The sequence below is a fragment of the Myotis nattereri genome (assembly GCF_964212035.1).
Source record: "Myotis nattereri genome assembly, chromosome: 18".
Lineage (NCBI taxonomy): Eukaryota > Metazoa > Chordata > Mammalia > Chiroptera > Vespertilionidae > Myotis > Myotis nattereri.
The window spans coordinates 23,081,552-23,104,768 of record NC_138093.1 but is presented as its reverse complement, the minus strand read 5'-3'; the positions used below and the strand labels follow the sequence as shown (position 1 = coordinate 23,104,768).

General features: G+C 34.8%; 1 protein-coding gene across 1 annotated transcript in view; it reads right to left on the bottom strand.

The window, feature by feature from the left end:
- Positions 1-23,217, bottom strand: part of XPR1 (xenotropic and polytropic retrovirus receptor 1) — a 102,046-nt gene that overhangs the window by 41,671 nt on the left and 37,158 nt on the right. Inside the window, exon 3 of the mRNA XM_081111800.1 lies at positions 4,393-4,494. Within this exon, the coding sequence (XP_080967926.1) occupies positions 4,393-4,494 (102 nt within the window). The remainder of the gene's footprint in view (positions 1-4,392; positions 4,495-23,217) is intronic.

The following is a 23,217-nucleotide window of genomic DNA, read 5'->3' as shown; positions in this document are numbered from 1 at the left end:
GTTCTGAGTAACTATTATCCAATTGGTCTTGCATTTATACGAAGCCTGAAAATATTTAACAGACAAGAAATAAATCTGGTCCTAGCTGGTTTGGCTCAGTGGATAGAACGTTGGCCTGCAGACTGAAGGGTCCTAGGTTTGATTCCAGTCAAGGGCACATGCCGGGTTTGAGGGCTCGATCCCCAGTAGGGGGCATGCAGGAGACAGCCAATCAATGATTCTCTCCTCTCATCATTGATGTTTCTCTCTCTTCCTCTTCCTCTTCCTTCCTCTCTGAAATCAATAAAGATGGAAGGAAGGGAGGGAGGAAGGGAAGGAAGGGAGGGAGGGAGGGAGGGAGGGAGGAAGGGAGGGAAGAAGAAAGGAAAGAAGGAATCTGGCCAGGCTGGCGTAACTCAGTGGTTGAGCGTCAACTATGAACCAGGAGGTCACGGTTTGATTCCTGGTCAGGGCATATGCCCGGGTTGTGGGCTTGGTCCCCAGTGTGGGACCTGCAGAAGGCAGCTGACCAATGATTCTCTCTCATCATTGATGCTTCTATCTCTCTCTCCCTTCCTCTCTGAAATCAATAAAAATGTATTTTAAAAAAAGAAAAGAAATCAATGTTTCTACTGCCATAATTTTCTTACTGCAATCTCCTAAATTCCCTCCTTCTATCCCTCCTTTTTGATAAAGAAAAGGAAAATACATAACACTGCTATGAGCTCCTAATATAATAATTGAAGCCAAAAATTAGGACAGGCTAGAAAAAAACCTGAAATTGTTTAGAAACAAAGGAAAAAGCTCTTAGCTATTGAAGACATTCCAAACAAGAAAAAGAAAGGGTTCTCCTGTTTTAATTGTGGAATATTAAAGCAACAGATTGATATTGTAAGATTTTTTAATTTAGGCACATAAAAACACTGCTGAAAAGCTAAGTATTTTGAATAGAACGAGAAAGCAAACTGGTTCAAGAAAAGAGGAACATGTAACATGAAGTGTTTAGAATTATCAATGGAAAAGGACATAACTAGTCACCATGAAAAAGGTTTCTAACATTATAGCCTTCAAAACTAATACCACTTTTAGTATTAGAAGAGACCTGGGAGACTTCTAGGCCAGTGATTAGCAATGGTATCACCAAAAAGGACCACTTCTTTAAAAAAATTACCCTCTCCTCCCAGAGTCTTCAAATATTAAAAGATGTTTACCTATAAATCGAAATAAATGCCCATATCTTATTAACCAAATATATGTAGTAAAAAATAAAGATCGATAAAATAACTTACATCAGGTTTTCTGAAACTGAAAATAGCTTCTGATTCCTCACATGTGGAACCCTAGAAGGCTGGGAATCAATTTGCTCATTTTATAAGCAAGTATATATGGAGGCTTAGGAAAGTTAAATGGTAAACTTCTTATAAAAAAATAATAAGGGTCAAAAATCCAAAATATAATTGGTATATAACAGAATTGGTGTGAAAATAAATATCCACATTTTAGTAGTATTTATTCTGTTTTGTTTGCTTGGCTTTTATAGTATTTGCTTTGAGTGCTAAGTTTCAGTCAAGATTATATCTCACTTAAAAATGACCATTTTAGCTAGCCATTAAATATTTCTATAAGATGTGAGTGGAGGAGATAGGTGTATAAGCTGAACTCACCCCTGTATTATTTATAGTTTCTCATGTGTCCTAGTGTCTGAAGACTGCAGTTACAAGACAATCTGCCATGAAAAAGGCAGCTAACTAAAGAGAAAAATGATACTGTCTAGGACAAATGCCAAATTTTATTTCTGTCAATCATGTTTTCATATTACCCATCACTTCCTGACCTGGCAAAAAGTCAGTCTGAAGACTATGAATTTGTATCTACTCTGTGATGACATCGAGAGACATGCCTTGATGGCCCTGCCACATAGAAAAAGGAAGTTGTTAAATCACAGCCCCCAAGTTTTTAATAGTTGAAAGCCTACAATTGTTTTTGAAAAGTAACCAAGTTTAAGATATCATTTTTCAAACTGAGGTTTATTCCAATATGAGGTAATAAAAGCAATTCAGTGTATCATAAACCAGGATTTTAAAAATCAAATCAAATAGAAATAATTAAATATGAAGAATAGAATAAATCATAAGTAGTATAAGTATTGTTCCATGAAAAAATTATTTAAATATATTACATATACACACATTTACAGATGCACGTAAGCATACACAAAACACACATATCTATGTGTAGCACAAAAACATAAAAGGCATTTATCTATTGTTAAGAGTAGATATTTATTTTTCTTCGTGAACTAAGAACCATTAACTCTTCTTTGTGATCTAAATTATCCATTTAGAGTTGGGCTTAGAAATCCTCCCCCAAAAAATAATAGTAAAAGAAAATGCTATTAATTTTGACCTCATTTGTTTTTCATTTACAGCTTTAGATCATATACAATGGCCTTTTCTCAATCTCAACACTCTTTCCACTGCAAATCCTTCCTCTTTTAGTCTCCTCTTCCTCAGTCTATATAATATGGCTGTCTACAATGCTGGGTTCTTCTTTATCCTCCTACCTCCTGATTATGGAAATGATCTTTGTCCTTGAAAATTGTCATTCCTTCTGTACATTTTCCCCTTGATTAAAATTTATCCATTTGCATGGTTTCAAATAATATTTCCTTTTTAAAAAACAATATGCATTGTTGAGTTTTAGAAAGAGAGGAAGGGAGAGGGACAGAGAAACAGAAATATTGATGAGAGAGGAACATCATCAACTAGTTGCCTCTGGCACACCCCTACTAGGGATCGAGCCACAACCCGGGCATGTGCCCTGTCCAGAATTCAAATGGGTGAACTTTTGGTTTTTGGGTTAACACTCAACTACTGAGCCACATTGGTCAGGCAATAATATTTCTATTTTGTCTCTGCCTTCTAGGTGCTTATAACAAGGGCATGTATATATGCCATGTCCTTTAATGGCTGTGTCCCTTTGCATAAACTATTCCCTCTGCCTGAAAAGAAGTCCAGCCATCAATGAAAGATAAGGAGGAGGACACAGAGTTAAGATATTTGCTTTCTTTACTGTTTATTCTTTGTTTGAAGGGAGTGACTTGTTAAGGAGACTAAACCAGCAAAAAGGAAAATTAACAATGCATTTATCCAATAATTCTTAGAGGAGATAATTACTAGAGCAAGGTCTCGAGAAACTGAAATTCAATCAGTTGTTGTAGAGATTTGCCATAGACTGAAGAGATGATTGGAGGAAAATTAATAAGGGTAAGAATGTCTATTGGTATTTGGGGGGAGTGAGTGGCATAGATCTACCTAAGTATTATACACCAATAGGAATTGAAGGCCTTTATTTTTATTTGTAGAGTAAGAGGTTAATCAGCATGATGGGGAAGATGGTGGGCTCAGAGAACTAAAAAGAATGGTGTAGGGTTTAAAAGAGCACTTTGGAGCATAGAAAAAGACATTGATTAGGACCCACCGGCAGCTTTGAGGACACAGTTAAGAATCCAAAAATGAATTTATAGTGGTTCAAATTTGTTCTGCTATATGATTTTTTTACCAACCATCCTTAGCAGCTGCCTCTGGCACACCCCTACTAGGGATAGAGCACAACCCGGCAAATGGCTTATTGGTCCACAATTGGGAGTTTCGCTAGGCAGAAGCATTACAAGGCATTAAGGGTAAAGGGAGTAAAAGTACAAGGGACAAAGTGGTTAAAATGACAGAAGAAGAAGGAAGTATTCTGGGAGGGGCTGAGGGAGTCAAGGAGCTTGAGCTCTGGGAAACAGCAAAAACAGATATTAAAAAGGGGGAAGTAAACATATATTAAAAACAAAATTTAAAAGAGTAAGATATAAATAAACATAAGTTCTAATATTTTCTTCTCAACTTCAATAGCATCTTATAAAAGCCACTTTGCAAACTGTGAGATCTAGAGAGATACATGAGTGTTGCACAATGCAAGGGGGTGGGGGGTGGGTAATAAAACTGTCATAATTAAAAAGCTGAAACTGTAACTCAGCTCTTAAAGAAATGATAAAATTAAGTTTCTGACTCTTCAAAGCTTAGAATGGGCTATAGTGAAGCTCTATCAAGATACTGTTTCACAACGAGGTCCCAAATCCTTGCAACTACAAGAACATATAGGCCAGCGGTCGCCAACCGGTGGCCTGTGAGGTCCAAAAGGTTGGCGACCACTAATCTAGGCAACAACCATATAAGACTTAAACACTGAGGTACCAGATGTGTTCCCACCTCAGTTAAAGAAAATATCCCCTAACTGCAGTGTAACAAGGAAAACAAATCCCAGTTTTAAAATGATGAGCAAAAGTTTAAACAATGACATGGTAGTTTCTCCTTCCTTAGCAGCAAAAATTGCCTTTTGTATATGTTGCACCAAGAAACCACTCACCTGAATAAAATGTGTTGATTTTGGCAAGTTCCTTTTCACAGGTTTGGAAAAATTTTTCTTCAAACTTGGCAAAATACCTCTTTACTGTGTCCTCATCTGTAACTGAAAGCAAGAAAAACATTATTTAAATTTAATGTCTGAAGGCCAATTTGAAAACTAGGGAAATAAAATTTAAAGTTACTTTTCTTAGTCTTCAAGATGACAATAATATACGGATTTATCTGAAGAAAAATAAACTGTGAACTGTATTAAGAAAAAAATTAAATAACTCTTCATGGGAAAAGTCTTTTTAAACACTATACAAAAAGGAGGTCATAAAGGGAATGACTGGCATTCTCACAAAAATGAAGTATCTTCATTCCACATGATACCATAAGCTAAGTTAAAAGACAAAACTAGACAAGGGAAAACAAATCTTAAATATTTAAAATAAAGGATTCACATGCAAAATGCATTTTTTAAAAAAATTTGTAAAGATATCCCATAAGACAACTAGGTCAATTAGAGTAATTCATTAAAAAACTACCAATGGCCAATGAACAAATGAAATCTTCAACATCCCAGACATCAAATAAATGTAACTTTAAAATAATCTATATAATAAAAGCCTAAGCGACTGTTATGGTGGAATGACTGGAATGACCAGTCACTATGATGTGCACTGACTACCAGGGGCACATGCTCAACGCAGGAGCTGCCCCATGGTGGTCAGTGTGCTCCCACAGGGGGAGTGGCCGCTCAGCCAGAAGCCGGGCTCACAGCTAGCGAGCACAGCGGCAATGGCGGGAGCCTCTCCCACCTCTGTGGCAGTGCTAAGGAGCAGCGAGCTGAGCTGTAAGGAGCCTGCTGCTAAGGAGCAGCATGCCGAGTGGTAAGGAGCGAGGGATCCTCAGGGATTGGGCCTAAGCTGGCAGTCGGACGTTCCCCAAGGGCTCCCGTACTGTGAGAGGGCACAGGCTGGGCTGAGGGGACCCCCCCCCCCCACACACACACCAGTGCACGAATTTCGTGCACCAGGACTCTAATGAAATATAATTCCTCAACCATCATATTGAAAGCAATTTTAAAATACCGACATTATTTTGGCAATGGTGAAGGTAAATAAACACTCTCAGTCCCTGTTGGTGGAAATGTAAATTTGTAAAGCCTTTTAAGAAGACAATCAGACAACAGCTATAAAAATTTTCAGTGTGTTCAATCTCACATGGGAAGTATATTCTAAAGGAATCTGTGCACAAATAGATGTATGTGCAATAATATTCATGCACCATTATTTTTAATAGTAATAAAGAAAACAAAGCAACAACCAACAAAAAGAGAATAGTTAAATAAATTCCAATAATACTATATAACACTATGTAGCCATTTAAAAAATAATATACATACATTCTGGTATGTATGAAAATCCCAAAACACACTGTTGAGGAAAAAATTTAAATAACAGAATATATACAGCATGATCTCATTTATGGAAAAATAAGTGCATAAATTAATATTCTTATGTTCATTCACAGAAAGATGATTGCAAAGACACACATCAAGCTACTAATTGTGGCAGTCTCCTTTGAAAGAGGAGTCGATATGAGAGGGATTCTCACATTTTGCTATTTACACTTATTGAATTCATTCCAATGAAACTTATTCATTAAGGATAAATAAACTATATTATATAAATAAAGGGTATTATTAACAAAAGGGAACAAAAAGAGAAACATGTCATGCCCAAATCTTTAAATTATACATAATAAAACCTAACCAGCATAGCTAATTGAAAAGAGTATCCATATCAGAATTTAGAGGTACATAGAACAACTAGTGGCCCGGTTCACAGATTCGTGCACATTGAAAGGAAATTAATTAGAAGAAAGATCTGTGTGGTAATTATGTTACTGCAAAAAATTACATGTCAAAATAGTATATATAATATAGTATTATAAAATTAAAATATTTTATTATTGTTATTCGCCCTTTCTCTATAATAGAAGTGTCAGAAATGAAAGAAAATTAGTAAAATGTATATGAAAATAATATATAAATTGATTAATAAACAATAACATGATATAAAAACAACATTGATAAAAACAATGATTGATAAATTGATTAATAAACATGATACAACAACAAAGACATGATATAAAAACAAAAACATGATATAAAAACAAAACATGATATAAAAACATTGATAAAAACAATGACTGATGAATTAATTAAACTTATTCTAATATCTCCCTGTACACCACATTAAGAGTAAATACATTTGTTTAAAAAAAAAGAGTAAAAACACTTTCAGAGTGCTTGACTAATTTCCCTTGTGATGAAGTATTTACAACTAACTTTAACATCACATGCTCTTTGAACTCGAGAAAAAGCAATAAATACTAGTAACTGACCATGTCCAAAAACGGGTTCAGGTAGGAATATTCTTACTCTGTCTAGAGTTTGTCCTTGTGATTTATTAATAGTCATCGAAAATGCTGGCATCACGGGAAACTGTCTTCAAATTAATTTAAATGGGAGGACAGTGTCAGATGGTGACAAATCAATTCTTGGAATCAGAACAACCTCTCCTTCCACAGATCCTGTTAATATTTCAGCTTCGATTATGTTAGGTCACAATCTTTTGATAACAAATCTAGTACCATTACAAAGACCCCATTTACTATTAAGATTTCTCAGTAGCATGATGATTGCACCTACTTTCAATTTTAATTTATGACATGGCATTCCCGAAGGAGTAATACTATTAAGAAATTTGATGGAAACATTTTCCTTTTCAGCATTATCCGCTGAATTGATGGAATCATCACTCAAATAGGTGTGAAAATCCCTTTGAACATTTTCCATTTTCCATACATAGACTATTTGGATTTTGTATTCCACATGGTCCATGTACCATATTTGATTTTACAATTTGAAAAAGTCAAGGACACTGGTCTTTATCCAGAATTTCTGCCCTAACTATACGGTCAATGTCATCTTCCATTCATAATTTGGATTTGCTATCTAATATCAATAATATGTGAGCGTGAGGCAGTCCACATTTCTGAAATCTGAGCACATGAATTTTAGCTGTTACTTTGCCAAATAAATCGATTTTACATATATCATTTAAAAGAGCATTCAGCTTAATATTAATAGCCGTGGTACGTTGTGGCAATAGTTGGTCTTCCGATACATTCTGGCATCGCATATGATTGGCACCAGCGAGAGCTTTATATGTATTGCGCATGCACGAGTCAAGGTTTATTTTTAAATTGCCAGTGTGCGTCATATGTACTGGCCCTTCGGTCGGACGGTCGGACAAACAGTAGGTCGGTCACTTAGCCTTTTATATACATAGATTATGCCTTTTACTTTAGTTTTGAGAAATCGGTAGAAGGCTGATTTACACAACATCAATTTCTACAGAATATACCCTATCTGCTGAATAATATTAGAAATCAGTAACTCCAAATTGGAGGATCAGAGAATTTCAGCATTCAGAAACAAACCAGCCCAATACCCTTGTTTTATAGGTGAGGAAGATTAGGTGTTGAGAATCTAGATAATATGAGTTTTTTCTGCGCCCTCCAGTAAGAATGAAAGTATTATAGGGGCTTGCTGTATTTTCTTAATATAAAATAAAGAATATCAAAATGACTACTATGTGTTACATGAGTGTATAGGCTGAATTGTGCACTACCATCCCCAATTTATATGTTGAATTCCTAATCCCCAGTGTGACTTTATTTGGAGACAGGTCCTTTGAGGAGTTAATTAACATTAAATGAAGTCATAATGATAGGGCTTATTCCAAATAGGAAGAGACACACCGCTCTCCCTCCCTCTCTAGATGTGCACACTGACAATAGGCCATGTGAGAAACAGCAAGAAAGCTTGCAGAGGGTAATGTAAAGCCCTCTGCAAGCCAGGAAGAGGGGCCTTACCAGAAAAGCCAGCACCTTGATCTTGCACTTCAAGTCTCTAGAATTGTGAGAACATAAATTTCTGTTGTTTAAAGTACCCAGACTATGGTATTGTTATGGCAGCCCTAGCTGACTATGAAAATGAACTTCACATGAATTCAATAATTAGTTACAAAAGACAAAGCCTAGTTAAAAGAAAGCCAGCATAAATAAGTGCGAACTTCAGCAGGAATGTAATATCAACAATTATAAGATTAGCATCAACAGGAAAAAAAAGGAAGACAAATGGGTGAAAAAATCTAGAATTTGTTAAGTATGACTCACAGAACACTTCGCTCTGAGTTAAATATTAATTGAGTCAGTCATACTAAGGAGAGAGAGAAAATGAGGCAAAGATTTTTGTCATTTCTATTATGGTCTTTACTTCGCATTTGTGAATGACAGGCAATTTCTTTCTCATCTTCCCCCAAAATTACTAAGTTAACAGCAAATAACCCTAAGAGTACTAATCAAGGTAAAAATAGTCCTACTGCATAGCAGCCATCATCAAGTGCTTTTTACAGCAATTTTCAGGAATACTTTTATTTTTATACCATCAGTGTCATCTTCCACATATAATCTCTCAAAAATCAATTCTTTAAAACCATTATTAGTTTCTTCAAATACTTTACATGTGGGAATCTCATCTCTGAAGAAGTGATGAAATCTGAAGGATAATTAGGCATTAGCTAGAGCTTCTGCGCTCCAAGCGACAGAAACAATATATTACCAGATGCTGTAGACCAGCGGTCGCCAACATTTCAGACCTCGGACCACCGATTAGTGACTGCTGCTCCAAAGCTGTCCTTACAGTGTAGAAGATACAGACAACAAATTGATGGTTGCCAGAGGGGAGGAAGGGTGAAAAGGCGGAAAGGAGGGGATTAAGAAATCCAAACTTTCAGTTATAAGTCGTGGTAATGTAATGTACAGCATAGGGATTAGAGTTTATAACATCGTAATAACTATGTATGGTGACAGGTGATTAATAGACTTACTCTGGTAATCATTTTGTAAGGTATATAAATGTTGAATCACTATGCTGTATACCTGAAACTAATATAATACTGTATGTTAATTTAAATGCAAAATAAATAAGTACCAGAGGCAGGGAAACATGGAACAGACTGATGAATCTCACAGGGATGCATTGTCCATGGACACAGACAATAGTGTGGTGAAGGCCTGGGACAGGGCGGGAACTGGGTGGAGAGTAGCAATAGAGGGAAAAAGAGAGGGACATATGTAGCACTCTCAACAATAAAGACAGGAAAGGAAAGGAAGGAAGGCAAGGAAGGCAAGGAAGGGAAGGAGGGAGGAAGGGGAGGAGGGAGGGAGGAAGGGGAGGAGGAAGGAAGGAAGGAAGGAAGGAAGGAAGGAAGGAAGGAAGGAAGGAAGGAAGGAAGGGGCATGGTACATGTGAGAAACTGAAGAGACCTATGTGACTGGAATCCAGGGAGAAAGGGGGACAATGGTGTCATTTAAACATAGACAGGCAAGCAGGGGTCTGATCACTTAGGGTCTTCCAGAACAAAGACTAGCCTATTTTCTATGACCAAGGAAACATTTTTGAAGGATTTTAAGTGGAGGAATAATTATGATCAGATATACTACTTTGTAAATGAGGAGCTATGGGGAGACCAATCAGATGTAGTACAGATATCACGAGAGATCGTGATAGCCTGAACTAGGTAGGGTGAGGGCACTGGAGATAAAGAAGCGGAGAAAGTCAAGAGATATTCTGGTGGTAAAAAATCAATAGATTTTAGTGACAGATTGGATATGGTTCTGTTGCCAACTACCTGTATTAACTTGAGTAAATGACGGTCTGGCTCTGTGCTTTTCTCTTTGACAAACAAGGGCATTTGAATAGGCAATCTCTACGTTCTCACCTAACTCCAAATTTTATATTCCATAATTAAAGCTGCTAATTTCTGCAAAATATGCTGAATCCAACTAGACTGAAGTGGTCCTAAATAAGATTTTTTAATCTATCTTGAGATTTCATCATGAGATTTAACTAAATGTGCTTTTAAAATAAGTCCTGGTAGAACTACAATTAATTCACATTAGTAATACATAATTAAGATAAAATTATTCTCATCGGCACTAGCTGATACAATTGAAACTATCACCCCAATGAATATTTACCAATGTCTGCTAGGCAAAAAACCACCAATAAATGAAATAATAAAATAAAAGAATTCCAACAAGGGCATAATTCAACAGTAAAACAAGTGGCATACGCCAGTGTTTTCAATTGTGTTTTGTTCTTGCAACCTCTAAAAAATTTCTGAAAAACCCACCTGCATATTTTTAAGTTATAACAAAAGATTTCAACATTTTAAACAGTTATAAATAAGTTTCTGTTGCATTGTAATTATTTGCATTTACTAAAGTGACTTTGTTTTAAATGTAGCTAGAATTTAAATGTCACAGTAATATGATAACCACCATCATTCATTATCAAATATATAAAAATAAATTAACAATTGGAAATTTTATATTATTTTGTTTTCTTCTTGAACTTGTATTTCCATTATACTAACATTACAGAATTTATTCGAACATATTTTTAGGTTTGAAAGTTATCATCAAGTATAAATTAAAATTTACATACAAAAACCTTCCTAATTATAAAGCCCTAAATATTAAATTTTCTTTTACACTGAGCTATCATTACAATTATTAGAACACACTACATCAGCACAACATAAATATGTAATAAACTTTGATAATTATTAAATATAACAAGTAAAATTTTATTGGGAATTTGAAAATAAATCTCATATTTAAATGGATAGAGCTTTCTCTCCCAATTAGTTCATATACCCAGTGATAAATATTACATTACTGCTAGAGTAATAAATATTACATTATTTGCTCAAATGATAAATATTACATTATTTGCTAGAATATTATGAATACTGTAGAATAAGACCATTAGCAAGCACTGCTATTCTTATTTTTCATCCTAGAGATGTAAGTGCTGAGAAAACTTGTTCAAATAAATGAGTGAGTAGATAAGAATGAGAGTTTGTTGTAGCAATGTCAATTCTCCAAGTGTTTTGCAAAAATTGCATAGGGATCTATTGTTAAAATTTAGTTTTAATAATATATAAACTTACAATTAAGTTTTCCTTCAATTTCATTGAAAACAAACAATTGAAAATAATTTGACTGCAAAAGGATGTTACCTTGTTACTCACTTACTTTCTCAACACCTATACTAAGTATTGAGTATTTCAGACTACAGGTGCTCCTTCACTTACAATAGGGTTACATCCCAATAAACCATTGTAGGTTGAAGATATCTAAGTTGAAAATATATTTAATACACCTAACCTATCAAACATCATAGCTTAGCCTACCCTACCTTAAATGTGCTCAGAACACTTACATTAGCCTACAGCTAGGCAAAGTCATCTCTGTCACTGCCACTGCCAGTGTCACAAGAGAGTATTGTACCATATATCATTTGCCCAGGAGAGGATCAAAATTTAAAGTACGGTTTCCACTGAGTGAGTATTGCTTTTGTACCATCGTAAAGTCAAACCATTCTAAGTTGGGACTATCTGTATTCTTTTGTTGAGAGCCAGAGAGTCAAGCATCATAACAAAATTCAGACTTAGTAAGAGACAAGCTTTTTACTTTATAAAATCAGGGAAAGGCATTTGAAAGGGGACTCCTTAACTGCTGGCGGTTACTCAGGCAAAACAATTTCAAGAATTAATATATACTAGTATGAAAGATCTGGAAATTAATTCCCCTAAAGGACAGTAAAAAAGGACTTTTTTTTCCCAGCACTGTTCTTTATTTAACCAACATGAGAAAATACTAATCTAATTACAGATGACTATATTTTCAAGAGAATTACCTATTCTTCAAATAAGGTCTTCCATTTGCTAATTCTGTTAGTCTAATTAATTATTTCATATACTGGAAAGTAAATGCCATTATTTAAAGCTACTTTGTTAATCAAATCTATCTAGTTAAATCTACTATTAGCTAAATTATTATTAATCATAGTTCTTTTTTCATTTCTGCAAAACAACAGGTTATACATATTATCAAGATTGGAGTTACTATCAACCAAATACAATATATTTGATGATTACCCAAAATAATGAATAATATTAGTTTAACTGAATGTTCAGTCCTTTTTTGTTGTTGTTGTTGTTAAGATGAGTACAAAAATGAACCATAAGAATGATAAGGACTCTGATTACTTATTCAGGAATAAAGCTTTCAGGTAACTATGGCTATGTAACTATTTCATTTCTCTCTAAAGTAACAGGCATATAACTAAGGACAGAAAGCATTTTTAATAAACATAACATCAATATTCCAGTCAGATATAAACCAAAGTACGTTTCGCTCTTTGTTAATTCTTAAGATCCAGAAACTACATCTTTGTTGAGAATTTTCCCCACTATTTCCAAATTTTATTCTAATTTCAGAGCAACATACCAACTAAAAAAAAGTTCTTAGCTTAAATTCTCTCAAAGCCAGGGTTTTATATGCATCCCTCCTCCTTTACATTCTGGACCATTCAGTATCTTCAAAATAGACATGAAAAGCAGCCACTGATAAAGAGACTCTTCCAATGACTGACTGAAAATTAAAAGCATGCAGTTCAACATCTTCCCGTGTTTAACTCTGAACATGCTTTAGTACCTCAATGACTCTTTCATAAGAAAATTAGATCTTTTGGTTTAACATTAAAAAAGCATCAAATTAAGAAAAAAGCCATTAAAATATAAATTAATATAGTATTTCTAAGAAGCAACAGGGTGGGAATTCTTTAGAAAAGGACAAACATTATTCAAAATGAGTTTTCAAGACAAAAATAAAGACGCAAAGGAAATCAGAAACCCCTACAACTGGCCTTCTTAACTATAAGTTTACAAACTATAAGAAATTCCTTCTGAAACTAAATGTAAAATGTTATAGATCCCAGGAGACATCTCTATTTTCCTTAAGATACTTCATGACTTATTTACCGTAAAGAAAGTTAAGACATACTGCTTCAGAATGTAAAGTCTCTGACATAAAAAGAAAGGATACAATAGCAATTCTGCCCCGTTCCAGAATGCCGGGAACAAATTAGCCCAAGCAGACTGCAGCTGACTGAACTTAATGACTGTTAGCCAGTGAAAAGCATTTTTTGTTTTTTTTTTCTGAACTTACTGAAATCTTTAGTCATAGAATGTTTTTTCACATAAAGGGAAGTTTTTTTATTTGGGCAAGATTCTGAGAATCATTATAAGCAACTATAGCTTAGAGTCTTAAGGACATTGAGAAATGACTCTATTTACTAAAGGAAGGGATCTAAAATGTCTAAGAAGCTGAAATATATTCAGTGGAAAAAGGAGCCTTTGATTCTTATAGAAAAGTTTATGTGCTCCTCAGACCACATTTTAATATTTTCTAATTAAGTTGTTTAACCACAGTGCACAGTTGAGCAACGGGGAAATTCCTAAAAAATCTCCAAAGAAAAGTGATAGGAATAAAGAAGATGAAAAATCAGAGAAGTTTCTTGTGCCAAAACTCAAGCATATAAGACTTTTGGTAAAAAGTTGCTTTTGTTAAAGCTCTCAGAAAAGATAAGAAAAGGGAGATACCAATATTGTTTAATTTTATGGTAAACTCTCATATCCAAGTAATTTTAATTATTCAATATCTATAATAAAACTGTACCAAAGAGAATGAATAAATTTAACCATACAATTCCCCCCAAAAAGGAAAAGAATATTCCTTTTTAAAATTTAGTCATCTATGCTAACTACTATGCTTTATTTTGCCACAGTAGTTCTGTTCTTTTTTTAATAACCGAAGTTCCTTTTCCATCCCACTGCATCTTCTACCAGCCATGGTTAGCATTCAAGTCTGAAAGTAAATGTTAATTAGCTTCAATCTTATTTTCACTCATACTCATACTATCTCCTTTCTCTTTTTCCATTACCAAGTGTCATAGATGATGCTATCATTACATTGCTTTCTGTATTTATAAGGGCCCAAGCTCATATCACCAGACTTATGGGCGACATATTTATTCCCCTTAGACATTAACTCTTCCTTTCTTCTTCCTTCTTGATGGAAACAATTTTCAATAGTCTATAAGAAAGATGAGCTCACCATTCTTTACACACTTAAAATTATAGACATGCTGGTGAGATTTATTTTAATGATTACTGCCATTTGCTCTTTCTATTTTATAGGATAGAGGGTCTGCCACTGCAAACTGAACTATTGGTTCATTGAAATTATTCTATCTCTGAAAGTGACCTATATTTAATTTTCCAGGAAATGTATAAAACACTAATTCACTGTGACAATAATAATATTCTGGAAGAACACAAAGAAAATTTTTAAATGCTACCAGTGAGTTTGACTTCCCTTTTATTGCTATTTAATTTATAAAGCTAATGTTAATGCTCACAAAGTAAACCTACTAACATAAAATAACTGTCCTAAATTTTTAAACAGTAGCAGGTAAAAGATACAGCTTAAAAGAAGCTTAAAAGAGATGGCTTCAGTTTTCTGTAAAAACTAGAAACTTCCATTTTCTAATAAATTCATTCCAAGTACTATTTATTAGATGCTGATGTGAAACTCAAGCTTTGAATGATTGGCCTTCTTAGAAAAGCTATATTAAAGTATTCCTCTATTTACTAATAGCAGAAAATTGATCATTATGATATCAAATTAGGTAAGTTACTAATAATTAAGACAAAAGATACATAAATAAGAAATGCCTCATAGCTTGTGGATTAACAATTATAAAATACTAGAGCCCCAGTACACGGATTTGTGCACCAGTGGGGCCCTCAGCCTGGCCTGTTCTCCTCAGGGGATGGTGGACTGCCAGTTTAGGCCCGATCCCAGCAGTCCCACATCCCCCGAAAAATGTAGTAGTGCACAAAGCTGCAGGCAGCCAGGGAGGAGCCCGAGCCTAGGCCAGGCGCCACTCCCACTCATCCCGCCCCACTGAGCCTGCTGCTGCTCAGTAGCACTGTTGCGGAGGCGGGAGAGGTTCCGGTGGCCGGCCGCAGCTGTGCTTGCCAGCCATTAACCCAGCGTCTGACGCCCGATGGTCAGCTGAGCGGCGCTCCCACTGTGGGAGCGTACTATCCACCAGGGGGCAGCTCCTGAGTTGAGTGTCTGCCCCCTGGTGGTCAGTGCGCATCATAGTTCAACACAGGAGCTGCCCCCTGGTGGTCAGTGCACTCTCACAGCCAACCTCCAAGTTGGCTCCTGATCACTGGCCAGGCTGAGGGACCCCACCCGTGCACGAATTCATGCACCGGGTCTCTAGTATATAGATAAAGCATATGGATCAGAACTGAAAAAAATTAAATTTTAATTCACAGGCAATATAATATGTATGTACCATATCCTCAGTAACCTATAAAAGCATTGCTAGAACTATTAGATGAGCTTAGCGAGGTTTTACATAAAGGCAATATATAAAAAAATTTAGTGGTATTTCTATATACTAGCAACAAGTAGTTAGAAAATAAAATTTAAAATCATTACCATCTATGATAGCTTAAAAATATAAAATACTTAGGGATAAATTTAGCAAAATATGTACAAAGTCTTTACATAAAAATATGAAAAATCAAAATTACATGGAAAATTTTAAATGTTGCAAAGACAAAGTAAATAATACCTAAATAAAGTAGAGAAATATAACATGTTCATGGATTACAATATTTAATATTGTTAATATGTCTATCCTTACCAAAAGAAGCTATGGATTCAATGCAACCCCAATCAAAATCCCAGCAGACTTCTTTCTGCAAAACTTGAGAAGCAGATTTTAAAGTTTACTTGGAAATGCAAAAAACCTAAAATAGCTAAGTAATTTTGAAAATGAATATTTATATTGTCCAATTTCAAAATTTACTACGAAGCTCTAGCAGAGCTTTTCAACCTTTTTCATCTCATGACACACACACTCATTACTAAAATATATTTTTTTGCCTATCTTACAAAAAAAAGGTTTGATTTTGATTCATTCATACCAGACAGCTATTGTTGTGTTGGCTGTTATTACTTTTTATTTGACAATCCAAGGGGAAAGAGGTCAGTTTCCCTAAGAAGTCAAGTAATGCTTTTAAAAAATTTTGCAGCACACAGGTTAGAAATGAAGACAAGTGTTATAATGTACAATAGAGAACCCAGAAACAGACCGCATATGTTTGGCAACTGGTTTCCTACAAAGATGCTAATATAATTCAATTATTCCTTTATATATTTTCAAACATTCGTGAGGAGGAAACACTATTAGCCCATGTTTTTCTTTTGGAAATAATAGGATTAAAACGTGTAAAGGCTTACGTTTCCCTGATTAGTAACATAAATCCACACAGAAAGGTATCTCAATGTTTCATCTTTTCTCTATGTTCAAAAATTGATTCCTCTCCCTTGGGAGTTGGGAAGCAATCAACTATGCACTACAGAAATACAGCTGCTTTTATTTAAACTAGACAAAGGTAAACTACAAGTGAGAAGAGTGACTATATGATTCTTAATATATATCCTGAATGTGTAAGAAAATAACCATCAAACAGAAGCTCTAGAAAATGTTTTATTTCAGATTAAAAATAAAAAGAAAAATCATCATAATAATGGAAAACCTAATGTTGTCAAAGAATCTATAATATATCCTTGTAGTAACTGAAAAAGAAAATCAGCCCATTGTTGAAATGCTTTTTATAAAATCAATTTCCTTATTCACATAGGAAGGTGGATAAGGACGAAAAAGATTGAAAATTAAAACCAAAATTTAAACTGCTCCCATTTATCAGAAAAATATTTTCGAGAAAATGTTGATAATTGCTATGTTTCATAACTGTTTTTTCAATATTCAATAAATATTATATTCTTAAAACTTCTAATGTCCCTCTTTGAAACGTAATGAAGTATTGGTATTTTTAGACCTGAAAGTTCCCAGAAATTCAAAAGAAAACCATACTCCCTCACCCCTTCATTTGTCCTTTTAAACTAAAGTAGCTTTTAATACTGGTGAAAGTGGTAATACTAGAGGATATAATAGCCTTGAAGTTAAAGTCAGTGTTAAGATTTTCTTTCACCAACCCTGATTATATTACATATAACAGATATTTTGATTCTGTCTGAAAAGGCCAAAGGGGAGTAAAGGATAGAAAAAAGCAGTACTTAATAAATGCCTGCTCTGTGCTAGACACAGTGGTGTGCTGATAAATGAACAATCAGCTCTTGGTATGTACGAGTGTGTGTGTGTGTGTGTGTGTGTGTGTATGAAAAAAAAGTATATGTGTTTATTATATATTTTTCTGATATAAAGGATGTATAGGACAAATTTTTAAAAGTACAATAAAATATACAATTCTCTTTATTGTAAATTTCATAGACCCAATTGATTCTCACAGAATACTCTTGATTTTGCCAATTGACAAGTGAGTGTAGTCACAACCTCTATGTTGTTTGATATTTTCATTTACATTAAAAAATAAGAAAAAGAGTGAAACAACGAAGGTGTATGTCATAACCTGACATGTTCATCAATGACATGAGCAACATTTTGCCGAATTAGTTAATAATTTAGAATATTTCCTCAATTATTTTGGTGCTACTCACAATAACAGGCAAGAGACTCAATAAACTTTCAAGTTTAAACCACCTTACTGGCACTTTCTTAGAGACAATCAACAAAACAATAAATCAAGCTCTGGTTTACAGTATTTACTATTTCCTGGTACGACAGCTTTCAAGCTACCAATGAATGAGATAGCATTGAACACAGACTTGGGAAGAGATGTACAAAAGCATATCATTATATAGTATTTCACCACAGATATAATAGACATAAATACTAATAAAATGTAGTAAAATAATTAGGAAGTGATGAGCTTTGAGCATTTATTGCCTTTCCTTTTAATGTAACTTAATTATAAATTTATGTAATTTAATTTTTAATGATGGCTGTCTAACAGTCAGCTCATAAGATTTCTAAAAATTTAACAATCAGCTCCCATACACTACTGGCTGGATAGCATATAAAGGTTTCACAAACATGGGAACTAAAACTCAGCCATGATTTGTTCAAGATCACATAATTGAGCCCTAGCCAGTTTGGTTCAGTGAATAGAGCATCGGCCCACAGACTGATGGGTTTGGGTTCAATTCCGGTCAAAGGTATGTACCTCAGCGGCAGGCTTGATATCAACCCCGCCTGTGGTCAGGGGCATGTGAGATGCAACCAATCAATGTGTCTCTCTCACATTGATGTTTCTTTCTCTCCGTCTCTCCCCCTCCCTTCCACCCTCTCCCCCAAAAAAATCAATGAAAAAATATCCTTGGGTAAGGATTAACAAAAAAACAAAAAAAAAAAGATAACATAGTTGGTAAATGGTAACACTGTGATTCAAACTGGGTTATGACCACCTAATCTATGATCTATTATAGCAGGTTATCGAGGATATAATGTACATAAACTTTAATATGAAAATTTATATAAGAATGTTTTTCTTTGCAAATGTTTAAATGGAAAGCTAATTTCATTATATTCTTTTAAATTCGAAGAGCAGATAATCTAATCACTTTAAATAAGAGAAGGTTTGCCACAGGGACCTAAGTTTGGTTGGAAAGCTAGGGACCCACCCACATAAATACTGATGGAGGTGTGTCTCACGGGAATTGGAAAGCCATGGCAACTAAAAGACTCTTATTTTGCCGAAACCGGTTTGGCTCAGTGGATAGAGCGTAGGCCTGCGGACTGAAAGGTCCCAGGTTCGATTCCGGTCAAGGGCATGTACCTGGGTTGCAGGCACATCCCCAGTAGGAGATGTGCAGGAGGCAGCTGATCGATGTTTCTCTCTCATTGATGTTTCTAACTCTCTATCTCTCTCCCTTCCTCTCTGTAAAAAATCAATAAAATATATTTTCAAAAAAAAAGACTTATTTTTCTGTGTACATGTGCTGTTTATTCTCTACAGACATCTGCATTATCCCACTTTTTTTCTGTCTTTCAGAGTTCAATTAAAAATCAAAATATTTCTGTATCTTCCCACATTTAATTAGTAATAAATTCTTCCCTATTAACTTATTAAAAATTTTTTCACTAATCTGAACTCCAAATAACTTACTCACTGAATATCTATTGAGTGGGAAATGGTAAATACTAAAGAAACAATAATGCCTATATTTAAGAACTTTAAAATCTAACAATTAAGGCAAATTACAAACAAAATAATGCATTCATCTATGAACTTTTATGAGCTAAAGTACAAATAAGCAATTCACTACGAAATGAATGGATAAGAGCTTTGAACATAAGTGTCTTAAAGTTTCTGTTTCCCCCCCATACTCGTAACATCTTCTGAAAGCCAATGCATATCCTGATAGCCAGTAAAGATAAAAACTAAGATAAAAGCTGTTTTTAGGCAACTACAATAACACCATGAGGCTAAATTGCTAACATTACTTGCATTCTTTTTTTTTTTTAAGTATTCCAATTTCTAAGTTTTGGATTCAGGAAATGAAATTATATAACACTTATATACATGCATTTAAGCATAACCAATGAACAGAGACACTAGGGGGGTGAGGGCATGTGCCGGGAGGTGGGAGGGAGCTGGGGGGAGGTTAATGGGGGAAAAAGGAGACATATGTACTACTATGTGTAATACTTTAAACAATTAAAAAAAAACTATTTTGAGGGGGGAAAAAGAAAAGAAATTATGTAACACTTAGATCCCTTGACCAAAAATACTAAACAGGTTGTGAGTGAAGTAGTTGTTGCAAACATTAAACATGTATTAATTACTAATGATTAGAATAAAAGACCACTTGTCATAAAAACAATACTATTAGGCTTTAATATGAAATATGAACTATAAACCATGATGCATAAAATAAATATATTTTAGAGCTAGTTAGATAGATGGGTATTTTATTTTATTTATTTTATTTTTTTTATATTTTATTGATTTTTTACAGAGAGGAAGGGAGAGAGATAGAGAGCCAGAAACATCGATGGGAGAGAAACATCGATCAGCTGCCTCCTGCACATCTCCCACTGAGGATGTGCCCGCAGCCCAGGTACATGCCCTTGACTGGAATCGAACCCGGGACCCCTCAGTCCGCAGGCCGACGCTCTATCCACTGAGCCAAACCGGTTTCGGCAGATAGATGGGTATTTTATATATAGAACAACAAACTGACCAGCTCTCATCATTTGACTGATCAGTAAAATACTTAATGACTATATACAATTCAAATATTTCAAGTTCTGATGTGACAGAGTATTAGTCACTAAATGTACTTAAAATGTGCTTCAAATAAAAATTCTGAACAATACCTAATTTAAAAATAAAAGGATCAAGCTCACTCCTGTCTTCCCAATTGAATTAACAGATGTTGCCTGTTTCTGTTTGTAATACATGTCACTTCATGGAATTAATTATTTAGCTAATATTTTCTTATGAAATCTGGTGTTAATTGGAAATCAATTTTTCCTAAGTCTAAACAAGTTAAATGTCTAGAGAGCCATAATGTAATACCCAAATCTGTTTAAAAACATTTTAAAAAGACATTATCTGATTAGTTTTCAAATAGACTTGGGTTATTAAATACCAAACAGAAACACTCTGTTTGACAATATGTACTTTGGAATTTAAATGTGTTTCTGCTTTTCAACAGGCATTATTCAATGAAGCACAATAAAACTTTATTAAAGATCAGTTCTCCCTCTAAACTGTATCTGTTATTCCTCACTGGCTCATTATAGACAAGGATCTCAGGATCCTTAACTAATTACATCTGCAAAGACCCTATTTCCAAATGAGGTCACATTCTGAGTTAATCTTTTTCTGCTCCAACATCCCCTCTAATACAGAGAGGCAATGCTGATTAAATAAAACCTTAACTTTTGCCACAAACATCAATGATATCATTGTTGCTGCTAAGGCAATGAGGAAAAAATATAAATTATATATAACCTAGTATAGAATTTTCTAAAAAAACATGATTTGGCTTAAAATTATTTTCAGTTATCTTTTGAGATTCCCTCTTCCATACTGACTTATATAGTTCATGAGATGAACTTACAGTTTGTATCCCTCTATCTTGGTTTCCAAGATATTAATCTTCAATGGTAGGTTCTTCCTACTAACGTCTACCTCTACATGAGGAGGACACCAAAATCTTTAACTCTGGCCCATATCACTACTACTGAGCTCCGGACTCATTGAACATTGAACATTTGCCATCGGCTGTCCCACAAACACATTAAACTCAACATATCCAAACCTGAATTTAATAACTTGGCAGTGTAATGGTTAGGAACAAAGGCTCTGCAATCAAGACTACCTGACTTAAAATACTGGCCCTTGCCCTAACTGGTTTGGCTCAGTGGATAGAGCGTCAGCCTGCGGACTGAAAGGTCCCGGGTTCGATTCCGGTCAAGGGCATGTACCTTGGTTGCGGGCAAATCTCCAGTGGGAGGTGTGCAGGAGGCAGCTGATCGGTGTTTCTCTCTCATCAATGTTTCTGGCTCTCTATCCCTCTCCTTTCCTCTCTGTGGAAAATCAATAAAATATATATTTTTTAAAAAGTTAAAATACAGGCCCTGCCTCTTTCTTATTAAATATCTGACCCTGGTAGTCCTCTCATCTATAAATATCTGACCCTGAAAAAGATACTCCAATCTTTTTTTTTTTTTTACTCTTTCTCTAATCTGTAAAATAAGAATAATAGTTATAACTATCCCAGTTAGTGTATCATAGTGCCTAAAATCAAGATCTGAAATGGTCAATCCCTGTTTCACCACAGAGATTTATTCTATGTTGAAATGTGAGTTTTATGGCAATGGATTTCTGGATCCCAAAAAACTACAGGGCTTATTAGTATCAAAGATGTACTTTCCACTTCACCACATTTTAAACACATTTCTGTTATCAATGATGTGTACATCTTATAATAGTTTTTTTCTGATGATAACTGAGGAAATATTAAAATAGATACTGCCTCTCAACATAATGATTAATTCATTGACTAAGAATGGCACCTTAATTTGGGGTTTAGAATATCAAGTGGTGTTTATTCTACCTAAGTACTCAGTTTATTTTTCAGTCATCATTGAGCTTCAACTAGTAGCAGCCTGTGTAAGAGAAACCATATTTATTTAAGTTCCTTAAAGTGAATCTATGATTTAATTATAAATTTATTAAATGTGTTTTTATTGATTTTAGAGAGAGAGAAAGGGGGAGGGATAGAGAGAGAGAGAGACATCAATGAGAAAGACACATCAATCAGCTGTCTCCTGCACACACACTCGCCCCTACCCCCGCCCTCCAGGGGATCGAGTCCATAACACAGACATGTGCCCTTACAGGGATTGAACCGGGACCTCTTGGTTCATGGATTGATGCTCAACCACTGAGCAACACTGGCTGGGCTAATTATCAATTTCTTACTCAAGATTTTGCCAATCTCCGTCCCCAGCCCCCACAAACCCTTACTTACCCTTCAACAATGCAGACCACATTATGACTTTTACAAGTCCCAGGCACTTTGCCTTTGAAGCCACTACCTCAATTTTAAAAAACATTGAAAATTATATTTTACAATTGCATTAGTATAAAGATTAATGTAATCCAGGTCAGATTCATTATATATTCATTACTTTATACTCATTTCTCTTCTGATTTTAAAATAAATTAAAATTGAAACAGGTTTTATTGGTTCCTAAGAGAATCATGGGCCCTAGGAACTAAACTTATAGTACCTAATGGATAAGTTAGCCCTGCTTCAAGATGAGCACTAATGGTCACACAATATCCAGAAAGAAAGAGGTTTCTAACTATGTGATAGAGGTCATTAACTAGCCAAA